General features: G+C 38.8%; 1 protein-coding gene across 2 annotated transcripts; it reads right to left on the reverse strand.

Moving 5' to 3' along the window:
• Nucleotides 1-6,875: 6,875 nt before the first annotated feature.
• Nucleotides 6,876-9,279, reverse strand: chst2a (carbohydrate (N-acetylglucosamine-6-O) sulfotransferase 2a). 2 transcript variants are annotated; one of them, XM_053500019.1, is made up of 2 exons: nucleotides 9,085-9,279; nucleotides 6,876-8,878 (listed from the first exon to the last, which is right to left on the reverse strand). In XM_053500019.1, the coding sequence occupies exon 2, from the start codon at nucleotides 8,823-8,825 to the stop codon at nucleotides 7,437-7,439; it is 1,389 nt and encodes a 462-aa protein (XP_053355994.1). In that variant the 5' UTR covers nucleotides 8,826-8,878; nucleotides 9,085-9,279; the 3' UTR covers nucleotides 6,876-7,436. The 2 variants fall into 2 exon arrangements, with proteins under 2 accessions (XP_053355994.1, XP_053355986.1); XM_053500011.1 differs by having other exon boundaries at nucleotides 6,876-8,983.
• Between the last annotated feature and the right edge of the window lie 4,192 nt (nucleotides 9,280-13,471).

Raw genomic sequence — 13,471 nt, forward strand, 5'->3', positions numbered from 1 at the left:
GAAAGAAAGAAAGAAAGAAAGAAAGAAAGAAAGAAAGAAAGAAAGAAAGAAAGTCTTTCCATTGTTTACTTAACATGCTATTCACAAAATACTTTTTTACTTTAAAATGAATAAATAAGTCAATGTATGAAATAATAAATGTCTCTACCTTCTAATGATCTTTATATGTATACCCACTCACAAAAGTAAATACACCCCTCTAATTTTAGCAGACATTTTAGTATATCTTCTCAAAGGACAATACCGTAGAAATGAAACGTGGATATATTTTAGAGTCGTCAGTGTGCAGCACAGTACAGATGTATAACAGTACAGATTTACTGTCCGCTAAAAATAACTCAATATACAGCCATTATTGTCAATATGGCTGGCATCAAAAGCGAGTACTTTATGTATTATTTTAGTACCTAGGTAGGATTGTTGTTTGGATTGTTTTTTGTTTGTTTTTATACTGTCCCATGCTAACTTTATCAAACTTCACACATCTTCAAGTTATATTTTCCTCCACAGAAGTCTAGCCTAAATAGGTGAAGAATGTTAAAATAGACTGTTCGTGTATTTTTTTTTTATTTCCTGGAGTTACATTTGGCCTGAAGTTACAGTAAATCCGGCTTGTAATCCTGCTGTACGAGCTCATGATGTCCTGCTTTTTGATGCATAGCATGAACACCCTCAGCATACTTCACCTGTTATTGTAGTCTGTTTGACTTTAAACCTGTGACGTCCTGGATACGCCTGAAACATCTGCTCTGTATTCATACACCAGTCGGGACACAAAATTTCCCACATTTACATTTACTTTATTTATTTATTTATTTATTTATTTATTTATTTTCTCAGAACAGTGTTTGAACAGCATTCCTGTGCGTGGTGTCCGTGAGAAGGTGTAGGTGTTGTTCACATTCACATACACGTCCGACAGCATAGCTGTCACATGAACATTTCAGTTTGTATAACATGAACTGTTCTGGTGAACCATACAGAGTTGTTTAAAATAGCTTTTTTTTTAAATATATATTTCATAATCCTCCACAACCCTCCGCATTGTGTCTAGCGATGAATAATTAACATAATTATAGCACAGTTAACATAATTAACGAGATTCCAGAACTGACCATTTTTCCGTCCCTGACTCTGGTATTAGCATTATTAGTATTATCAGGTATTGGTATTATTTTTAGATGACGTTCAACACTGTGGTTAAGAAGACAAGAAATTACTCGCTCGTTTTTTAAAGACACTAAATGGTGTTATAGGATAAGCGCATAACAAGATTTATTAAACATATGCAATACCTTATATAATCACTGGACTACACAAAATCACATTAAGTAAGTGCGCAGTGACATTTTTTTTTTTCAATTTACTCCTATTGATTTCTTTCTGATTGTTTTTTAAAGGTTCCATATCTTATAAGTCTTTAAAAAACTTAACATGCTTTTCTCAAACTGTAAACGCCTTTTATGTCTCTCCTCCACCAAACCCATCATTTCAGTGTTTATGCTACTGCTGAGCCACGCCCCTCCAGATTACAGCAAAGGTAGTCAGGGGTGGAGCCCTTCTTATATGAGGTCACATACTGTACTGTATATGGGGGAAAAAATCGAAGTGGCTTGTTTGAACCCCGTCAGTACAAAAAAGATGAAAACGCTGGCGATATTACAGAATTTTTCCCGCCACACAGATTTTTCCTTTGTACATGTACACATCTAAATTTCTAAACACAGCTGCGGGTTTTGCATAATAGGTGCCCTTGAATGAAAGAAATTGAATCTAATACGAGCGCCTCGCTGTTGGACGCACACATCCACTTGTCCGTTCTCAGGTTACATGCACTCATGTATTCAAAGAGGACGCCTCTGTCCTTCCCGGCATATGTCACCGACCACAATGGGTGGTTCAGAGAATAGTGTCTCGTTACTCCATCTGCCTCCATGTCTGATGGAGATATCAAGATCAGGTTGCTTATTCCTTGGGGTTTTTGTCTTTATGGTGTGCTTGAACTTTAATCAACAGCTGTACACAAGACACAAATGATGCTCGTTCTAAGCCGCACAAACATTCTCATACACGGCACTGCCAGATTTGATTCCGTCCGGAGTTGCATTAATTTTCTCTCCAAGATCTTGTAATTGATGATGTGAGAGCTGGCCCGCTGCGTAAAGCCTTCTCCATCACATCCCCGAATATTCTCCCTGGAGCACTCTTTCACACTCTGAGCCCAATGAATCCTGGCATCGCCATCTTGGAACAGGCCTGTACTATCAGGGACGGAGAAACTTCATAGATGTGATGACACGATCATTCAGTACATGCAGGTCATCAGCTGACTTAATTTTTTGTGCACATACTGTAATGTTGCCGAACCTAGACCTGGTGTGTGAGGTACACGTACCGTACTGTAGGTGTGTGAGTGCCTGGACGTAGCCAGACGTCCCCAGTAATGTAACTTCCCCTGCAGCTGAACCGACACCAATCTGCTTCTTTTATCATCCATTTATTATGCGAGCTGTCTGCTATACCCGTCCATGTGATTGAGCTGTTACTATAGAAACATATCGAAACATGTTAGAACATGCGATTTAATACTTTTTAAACCTGTAAATAACACCGTTTGCTTTAAATAGGGTGTTGAAAGGCATCGCCGCTGTCAGCATTTTGAAAGAGTCCGTAAGCAAATATGCCACAAAGCTGAATTATTATGGGTCAGAACTATTAGGAAATCTGGGCGTGTGTTTGTGTGTGTGTGATGCCCCTAAGCTTAGGAAATTTCGATATTACCTCAGCTCACACAGCACAAAGCAACACCTTGTGCTGCTCATGAAAAAAAATACCCAGCTCCTCAGGAAATCTCCTAGTTTTGCTGAAAATCACTCCGGCGCTCTGTTGGGGGTTTCTGGAGTTTTCCCAACGAAAAAAAAAAAGCCCGAACGTAAGACGTCTAACACTGGCCCGATTCAGTTCATTGTCGTTTGTCAGCCCTGTGCAGATTCCTTTACCTCTCAGATACACATCTTTATACAGTTTCACGCTGGATGGAAGCGAGATAGCTACTAATATCAGATCGGAGTTGCTATCAGGCCGCGCAGGCGGAGAGCGATGTCTATTCACAACGACGGAACGAGCTGAAAAAAATCTACAGTTGGGATTCTGTTTCAGATAACACTGATAACACCGCTGCTATCCAGGCCTACAAAATGTCAAGGAATAAAAATCGAGCAGCTAGACCAGCCACGGTCCAGGAGACAACATACTGTATATATATATATATATACACAACTCTGGAATGAAAATAAGAGAGCACTGCGATTTACTGGAGAAAACGTCTGGAAAGTCATCAAGAGGAAGATGGAGGGTCACAAACCAACAAGCAAAGCTGAGCTGAGTGGGATAGAGTTCCCCAACAGCAATGTGGAAGACTGGAGAGGCAAAACACATGGGAGCTGTAATTACAGACCAGGGTTATTATTCCACCAAATACGATTTTATTAATGTTATTTAGCCAAAGCATCAACACAATTTGTTTACAAATTCTTTGCATTTTGTTTTATTTGAGTTATTAGAGCTCTTGGGTTATTTTAATTTGTTGTGATGATGTCATTTCCTCTAAATAACAATAGTTATATTTAAAATTGAATTTAGCAGAAATATTGTCAAAAGTTTACAAAAATGAAACTAAACCGTTCATCCCACCAACACATGCAGCTGTACTGTAAGAAAAAAACAAACCATAAGAAACTGATTATTTTGCAGTGCTCTCTTATTTTTTTTTCAGAGCATATACATATATATATATATATATATATATATATATATATATATAAAACGATAAATATAACAAAAAAAAGACATTTAAATCTCTTCAAACTGAAGCGACATTTCTTCAAAATTACACATGGGTTAATGACGATAAAAAATATCTACTGTATGTATTTATACTGTATACAGTGAGCCTTGCTGGTGTGTGTTAACAGGGGGTTAAAAGTTATCATTACTTTTATAAAGGGTCCATTTTACCGCTACCAGAGTATGGGAATGATGTCATAAAAAACTCTTAACATAAGCATATTCTTCTTATTATTATTACTATTATTATTATTATTATTATTATTATTACTAATTGTTCATAAAAACAATCGAAAACATCCAGTAAAACACCTGGTTATGTGTATCTGCGCTATTTCTTTGCCTGTGTGAGTCTTTATTATTATATTTTTGAACTCAGTAATGTTTGTACAGTTGGTTAACGTGAAATAAAATTCACTTCCTCATGTTGTGCTGCAGAAAAGGGCTCCGTCACTCTGTACTGCACAATCCTGAGCCCTATATAGGTTTTTTTTGTTTTTTTTTAACTAAACAAAACTGCACAACAAATAAAAGCAAAAATGCTATTAAAGCTTTAAGGGCTACAAAAAAATAAAAATAAAAATAAACCAGTGCATCCTTCATATGTTGCCATTTTTACACCTAAATTTAGAACAAGGTTGTGGGTGGAAAATTACCGAGTGCCTTAAGGGACGTAGTGTAGAGGGAGGAAAAATATCAAAACTTGAGCGAGAGTATATCTGGGTTAGTGTGAGAGTCATTGCTAGACACGTGCTCTCTAATTGTGTTGAAGTGAAATTATAGAATAATAATAATAACAATAATAATAATAATAATAATAATAATAATGATAAAAGAACTATCTGCCTCTGTGCAAGAATACACCTTGGATGTGATTGGTCAGAAAGCAGACGGAATTGAATTGTGTTTTTAGTCCCATTTAACATAATATTTTTATTTATTAAATTTCAGTGTGTGTATGTGTGTGTGCCCTGCGATGGATTGGCCCCCTGTCCAGGGTGTACCCCACTTCGTACCCTAAAACTCCTGGGATGGACCCTAGGTCTCCGCCACCCTGAATACAGGATAAAGCGAGTGAGTGAGGGAGTGAATTTCAGTGTCAATCTACAACAGCAGTGATTGTAAGTTATTGATCATTAAAGTAATTCATCAGTTAAGAAATCCCGCCTTCTAGGTTTAGCTAGTTTGTTTTTGTAGCTCATTATGAGGATTATTTTGCTCCTGGAGTTAATCTCTGTCCTGTGATTCCAAAATGTCCTCAAAATGTAGATTTTGTTTTATAGGAGATTTTAGTTTTATTCAATGTATTTTAAACTGTGTGAGATAAAAAAACAAAAATAACATTTCAGTTGTGTATAAGTTGTTCCCTGTAGACTGTAAAAGCTTCAGAACTTGGCTGTTGGATTGTAGAAGGACGAGACGGAGGAAAGAGAAGAAACAAACCGAGCGTAGTCCAAACTAAATGATAAGGTGAAAGAACACGTGTCCTGGAACAGGAAGAGAAATCAACTCCCTGTATGTGAGAACACGATGTACGGGGTGTAGATTATATCGGCAGAGGTGTATACAATGGAACGATGAGAGAAAGAGAGAGAGAGAGAGAGAGACAGAGGTCACCTTGAAATCTGCACGCTCCAAGTTTCATTAAACCGTTGTTACTTTGCTCTTTAACAGTGAATGACTTACTTGTCTTTATAGTTTATCAGGATTTCCGCCACAGTGTGTGTGTGTGTGTGTGTGTGTGAAACCGACTTCAACAAATAGACAGTATGCTGAAGTGAAAGCAGGAAAAGTGTGACATGTCTAGTTGAGGGCGATTAAGGAGAAATGTGCGCGTGTCACTGCAGTGACCCTGTTTCATCACGCATTATGAATTCAAAGAAAGAAAAACAACTGGAACTTTTTCTTTCTTTTTGTTTTGTTTTGAAGGCCTTTACTGTAAATTCCTTTTGGCAACACGTGACCGTGACCTGTCCAACATCCTGCAGATTCGAACCCATGTTTTTTTTTCCCCAGTGCTGCAGGCGAGTGTGCATCTTAGTCCTGTACATGGCACTGTACTTTATGTCCCTGTTACCCTACAGTGTAATATGATTTGTGTGAAGATAAGTTCAGTTTTAACTAGGGGGCAAAAAAAAACAGCCAAAACATCGTATCACTGTGACAAAGTACCCAAAGAGGAAAAAAAAAGGAAACGATACCATCGTTGCCATTTCATTGTCTTTATGTAATATTTAACGCCTGCAGGGCCGTTGGTGTTCTGAGTCTCGTGCGATGGACCGCCCAGACTCTGCTTTGTTTGTCTACTGTCTTCACCTGTTTCTGGGTAAACCCCCTAATCGATTTTCCACCAATGTGTTTAATACTCTTTATTTGTTAATGTTTGAAATTTTCCGAACTGAATGCATGGTCTGCTGTTTCGTTCCTCTTATTATTTAGGATTTTGCTGAACGTTTGCTCCTTTAACCACAACACAAACCAGCAAATGGAAACGTGATCGAGCGTAGCGTTCGATGACTGACCCCTTCCAGAAACAAAGAACACATCTCCGCACTCTCACAAAAAAAAAACAGAAATAATAAATTATGAAGATTTTAACCTGATTAAGTCTGATGTCTAAGTGAAAGACGAAAGGAGAAGTGGAACAGAGGAGAATGGCAGGAAGCCAGCGCAGTTGCCAAGGCTTCGCTCTGAGAGCCATCAGGTCCCCATGTGAGGTCCCTCTGTGTCCACTTAAGATCCTTGCTGAATACCGTGTCCCTATTTAGCGCTGCAGCTCTCCGTACTATTTCCCTGACATACTTCTCCACTTTTGTGAATCCTGCACCACTCTAAAGCCTGCGAGTCTCTAAGGAGGGAATGTAATCGCGTAACTTTCTACAGTTACTATGGTGAGACAGATGACAGTGCGTGCCAAAGGCTGCTTTTGTTCTTTCTTCATTTGGAAAGATTTTTATGATACAAACAAGAAACAGTTTATCATAAAAAAAAATTTATAATAATTTAAAAAACAAGAAAATTGTCTTTTCTTATTTTTTGGTCTTTCATTACAATCAATGATTTTTTCTATCCTTCCAAACAAGGCACTTCATTCATTTATTCATTTACTCAAATCATAACCAGAAATAAGTTCATGTTATTTGCTGTACATTATACAGTCGTTAAAAATCCAGACCCCAAAGTCTATAAAAGCATGATATACTCCCTGCTTAATTAAATATTTATATTTATATCAGAAGGCATAGAGTCAATAGAGTGGGTTTCCAACCGTCCAACTCTTCACAAAAAGCCTCACCACATCCCACGTACACACTTGGTGTGAAATGTTGTTGCAGGCTGTCTGTTTCAATAGAGTGAATAGCAAAGAAGAAACCTCGAAACCTGTGCTTGGTATAAAGCAATATCAGCTTTCTGAGTCTATATACACCTTGGCACAGCTGAAATGGTAAATCTGGCAACAAATGCAAGGTACTGTACGTTTGATCAAATGGCACCAAGTATACTCTAGAACCCAACACCATGTGATTTAGACAGCATGGAAATGTCAATACACTCCATTCAATTTGTGACTGTAGACCATTACAAAGTGTTCAAACCTTGGGAAAGGTTAATAAACTCTTGCTCAGGTCTTTCACCTCCCACAACGTACGAGCACGTACATATCCAAGAACGGACATGCCGTAACGACAGTAGTCCTCCACCTGCCGGATCTGTTGGAGGCTAAGCACCGTTCTCCACGTGTTAGCAGCCAGCGTCGCGTTCCTGGATGAAACCTGAAAGGGTTTGGCAGAGTTACTGTGGCCACTAGTCATGTTCAAGACGAAAGCTTCCATGTCGTGACCAGCTGTCAGGTTTACAAAGCGGTAAACATACTTTAAAGTCCTGACTGGTTTTTCCACCAAGTCCTCGTATCGCACCATGAGGTACTTGCCATTGAGCCAGCTAGGAGCGCTCAGGACCGTGTTCAGAGTCTTGGACATGTGCTCGCAAATGACCTCCAGGGCTCCGATGGCATGGTAGTCCGAAATATCTTTCCTGCTGGTTTTGTGGTTCGGGTCAGCCATCGGAACACGCCGGACCTTCGGGTTCCTGCTGCGTATCACTTGCATGTTCTCCCGAATCAGGCCGTACTTGGACCGAATCCTGGAGTTGGCGATGGCCCGTGGGTCGCGCACCAAATGGACCACTTTCAGATTGAGCGAAGGGTCCTCCATCAAAGGAGCCAGGACATTGATGTCCAAAACGCGCACGCCTTTAATCACGACGGTGTCATACTTTAGGCACTCCTTCTCCAAAGCTTGAAGGCTCTGACGTGGACACTTTTTACACACGTTTTCGTCAACCATTCCCACCACATCCTTCTTATAAAACGAGCAAAGAGGATAGGAACAAATGACTTTATTAAACGGCGCCCCAAAGACTCCCAGAGTGGTTATATTGTTCCCAGGTTGAGTGTTGTACAACTGAAAAACTGAGAAATCACACTTGTACAAAGCCCTAAGCATGTCCCTTTGTGCTCCTTGGAGTGACAATGCATCTCCAGGGTACAGTTTCTGCCAAATGTGCCAGAGCGGCTCGTACAAAAAGAACACACTAGGGTTTTGGTTGAAAAGCTCGCCGAAGAAGGACGAACCCGAGCGCCACGTGGTCAAGACGTACACGAGTTGCCTCTTCTTCACCGGCGGCGCTCGGTAGACGGCGTGGCGGTTCGGTCTGTGCGGGACGTTCGTGTTATCGCTCACTTGGAGGCTGCACGCTTGCGACTCCGTGGCCCATTTGTAGTTAGCCAGGTTCAGCATGGTCAGCGCGAGAAGTACGAAGTAGGCGAGAAAGACGACGATCTTCTTGCGACGCAGCACTTTGAACACCAGTCCAGGGTTGGCAATGATCCTGGTGTTGGTCCTGCAGTTGTACGTCCTGGGCTTCTTTCTGAACGCTTTCTCCCATGATGGCTTAAGAAAGGATGCCTTGTTTTTCATTTAGGGCAGAATGATGTCACAGTGCGCTGTTAGCAGGGGCAGGAGTGTTGTGCCTGAGGACGGACGAGATGAGGATGAGGATGAGGACGAGTCCCAATTGGGCCCATTTGATCAATATTGGGTTAATTAGGCTGCAGTTCTCCAGGGGAACCGGGAACCTAGACACAATGGACTTCTTTAGATATAATATGTAATAATAACAAATAATGTTTAGTACTAATGAAGATAAAGACAAGTCAAAACTGCATGCTTCGCTTACCAGGCAGCATCCCTGAGCTGTCTTCTTTAGATCTCTCTCACGCTGTAGGTTAATAAAAACAACCTCGTTGTGAAGATGGAACATCCAGGCATTAAAGAGAGAGAGAGAGAGAGAGAGAGAGAGAGAGAATATCTCGTTCCTGGGATGGACACCGAGCTGAATGTGATGCTCCGAGCAGCAGAAGCACCTCCTGTTTACTACTGAACACACACACACACACACACACACACTCTCCAGCCCAGAGACTTCAATCAGAGCTCAGAGACACACAGGACCCGCCCTCTCTGCGCAGCGATTGGTGGAGGCGGCGCCGCTGGGAAAGAATGTGATTGGCCGAAACACACGCGCGTCAAATCTCCCGCGAGCGAATGCGGAAGCGCGGTGACCGTTTATCAGGCGCTCGCGCTGTGTACGTTAAACGTTAACGGTTATAAAGATGTAAATCAAATTCTCTTTAACCCACCAATGAGTTTACATCAGTTACGTCACTACTGAGTCCGTTTATCATCTTATTATTTTTTTTATCAAAATATATTTAATTTTTATCAAAACAATTATCTTCAAAGTCTAGTGTAGATATTGATTTATCTATTTGTGATATAGTTTGTTGTTTTTCTCATTGTAACTGTGACATAGAATATATAGGAACTGTATTTATTTATTTTAGTGGGGAAAATATTATATTTATAAACTTCAACATTCCCAAAATTACATCATTTTCTTTGTGATTTTTACACTAAACAATATTGGTACTACATATTTTAATTTTTTTTATAATGATTTGATAAATATATATTTTTATTATTCTATTTATTTATTTTATAAATAAATTATTTTATATTATTTTTGTATTAGAATGTCTTCCGCTTTCATACTTTAATGTTGTAGTTGTTTACACATGCAATATAATAAATAAATTAATAATTAATGATACAATTCTCTTTCATTTTATCTGGAAATAAGATAAAAAAAAATTAAACAGTCAGTTCTGTCAAGTAAAAAACAAAGGAAGGACGAAAAGTATTAGACTTTTGTGATGTCAACCATGTAAAAGTGTTTAATTAACTAAACGTAATGTACTTAATAAATAAATTGGTAAAACAAAATGCCTTATAAACCCTACATCTTTATGTTCTTTATTGTTTGTTTGTTTGTTTGTTTTTCTGTTCCTTCTCACATTTTCAACAAAATTTGTGGGTTAAAGTTTTGTCGTCTTGTGATTTTTCGCCATGCATATTACCTATTAAGCTGTCTCCATTCCACCAGCCAGAACGGTTAGCCTGAAAAATCTGCCCGTGTCCACAATTTCTCACCACATAAATGTTTATTATGGAACAATGCTAATATTACCATCCAAAGGGAGTCACTTTCTCTTTCAAAATGGCACCAAATAGGTATTGATCACATATATTTCTATATAGAATATGGAATTTTGACAATATATTCAAAGGACTTCAAAAGAATGATCTCTTTTAACATGAAATTGTAAAATTTATTCATAAAATTAAAAATATAATTTTCTAGTTGCAGGCAAAACGCTTGTACCACTCCACAAGTGAAAAAAAGATGAGGAATACATTCTATCTGTTTGTTGCAGAATGTACAAATATGTCCACGTATTTTGCAATAAATTAGAATTTCCTATTCCAATTAGAAAATATAAATCAGTGATTAAGAGAATTGTTACAACTTTGTAAATCTCATCTTATTTCATGTGAGATAGTGTTTTTATTACTGATAATAAATATAACAATAAACATATATGTCAAAATTTAAACAAGAAAGTGTACCCTAAAGTACCCTAAGTGAACATGTCAAACCTGTGTTCAGTGTGAGCAGCGTTGTTATCTAGCACAGCCTTAATTCTCCTGGGCCTGGAATTCACCAGAGCTGCACATGTACAGTACTGTATAAAGTGCTATATATAATGCAAAATGGTATTTATATATAAGATGTTATATATACAAGGCATGAATATTTTAATTTGAAAACTAAGAGATTTAGGAGGAACCCTTTCCCATTTAACACCAATTTTCCATTTCTTTTCCAGCTATTACTTACTTTTGATTTGCCAAAATAAAAGAAAAAAAATCAAATTTCAAATTCCAAGGGCTCTAAATTGGAATAATTTTGTCATAACATCCTCATTTAATATAATATGAAGCAACAACAATGCAAATTGTGTTCATTTTATCACTTAGAAATTCATTCTTTTTCAATGAGACAAATTATCTTTTGTTTTATTCCCCTTAATGCTACAGTATTTTCCCAAGAATTACTTTTTTTAAAGTAATTTTTAAACACACCAGTTATCCATCTGTAGCTTTCAATGTTTGCCATCATACAGTATGTAGATCAGGGATTTACTTTGAACTTCCTTTAATGTTAGATATGAATATGTCACTCAGTCATTTAGTTCTTCGTAACTCATGTCCGTGTTGTCTTTGTAAGTGTCCTGGTTCACTTCTGCTCACATGATGTCTCCACTCTGGATATTTTCCTCGCTGTTTTCCCTTTCCTGGCCTTGGCTCCATATGTTGCTATCTCAGTATAAAACCTTATGTTTGGGTTACACTACATCGTCTTTCAATGCTCTGGTCAGATCCAGAAGGACGTTAAATTGAGAATGAGAAAGGAGTTACATACTTATTGTATACGGGCTGGTGATCCCTTGACACTGTTGCAAAGGGGCCTTTTAAAGAACATTTATCAGTATTATTTTAAATATAACCAAAATGTGTCAGCTCTCAGGGGCCCCACTTCTTAAGACCACTTCAATCACTTCTTAGGACTGAAACCTGATGCATGACTTTTTTTCCCTGGAGGAATTGAAAGAAGTGAACTTTCACCACATGGTGAGGGAGTGCAGCCCATAGTGGTGGTTGTGATACACACACTATACACTGATACAAACCCAAACAACAGGTGAAGTGATGAGGACATGCTGTACAATGATAAGGATACTGATTATAGATGACAAGGAAATCCACAACGCTGGATCACTGACGAATCATAGCAGTGTGATTATGATGCTTTTCTTGTGCATGAGCGCCATCTTCTGTTCTTCTTCATATCTTCTGTTTCTTCCCTCTGTCTCTGAAGAAATATTAGGAGACCCTTGAGTTTAGGGTGGAGAACAGCGCTGATTTGGAATGCGTGTACGTGTTAAAGGCAGCACGGTGATGTAGTGCTCAGTACTGTCGCCTTGTGCCCATGCATGTTTGTTTGCATGTTCTCCTCGTGCTTGATGGGTTTTCTCCAACAGTCTAAGAACATGCAGCTTAGATTCATTGGCTTTACCAAATTGTGTGATGGATGGATGGATGGATGGATGGATGGATGTGTAAGTGTACATTTTTCTTTTTATAATTTATCCTCATCTACAGGAACATGATATGAACAGAAGCGCTGCTCATCAACAGGTAAGGAAGGAAGTTGGGCCCCTGAGAGCTATATATAAAATAATGGTGATAAATGTCATTTAAAGGGGCTCCTTGCCATTATTTTGCCCCCACAGCCTCACAGCTGTTTCGTGACAGATTGTTGTCCTGGAAGACAGACATTGACCTTTGTCCTGGACAACTCAGGGTTTTTTTTTTTCTTTTTTGGTCTAGGAGATCCAGGATGAGAAATACAAAATGAGTAAGCTTACATCATGTCTGACCAATAATAAAAATATATATATATTTTTTATGTAACTCTTCACTGATATAAAGAAAATTTCATTCATATCACAGCCAGCAGAGGGCGCTGGTCCAGCACACAATGTTTCATCAATGCATTTAAATTACTACAAATGTCCAGTTTCTTCATATAAATTAGTATGAAGTATGTGACTATTTTACAACAGAGCTAAAACACTGAGCTAACTCGAAAAGTATTGTAGCAATTTGATATTAATTAAACTTTTATTTAGGTAATTACGGGGGGCTCGGTGCTAGTTTTCTCGTTTATTATGTGGCAAGCCGGTCCCCAGTCCCAAGCTGGATTAAATGGGAGGGAAGAGCATCTATATCTATAGCCTTATTCTGCTTCTGGTTTATCTTGTATACAGGCTTGGAGTCTATCACAGGAAACTCAGGGCACAAGGCGGGGGTGTACCCTCGTGCTCGAAGTCTCCTGGGATAGGATCCATGCCCCATGTGAGTGATGAGTGAGTGAGTGAGTGAGTGATGGTATCAGAACTGCACTGACTCCAGTCTGGTCTTTCTGTTCTTCTGTGTTTGTAGATGTTTGCATCTTGAGCTAAACTCTCTGTATTTGCATTAATAATCCTGCCTCCTCCAGAGTCATCCTGACTTACTGTAGCTAGGTGCCATGAAGGAGAGTTCCATCACCAAGGAAAGAATTTCGCGTTCATCCACTTTAGCTGTGGTCTTCAAGGGCT

This window comes from Clarias gariepinus, chromosome 1 (assembly GCF_024256425.1).
Source record: "Clarias gariepinus isolate MV-2021 ecotype Netherlands chromosome 1, CGAR_prim_01v2, whole genome shotgun sequence".
Classification (NCBI taxonomy): domain Eukaryota; kingdom Metazoa; phylum Chordata; class Actinopteri; order Siluriformes; family Clariidae; genus Clarias; species Clarias gariepinus.

Bases quoted from the DNA above. Each gene is read 5' to 3' on its own strand.
- chst2a (XM_053500019.1), bottom strand. From the start codon at position 8,825: ATGAAAAACAAGGCATCCTTTCTTAAGCCATCATGGGAGAAAGCGTTC.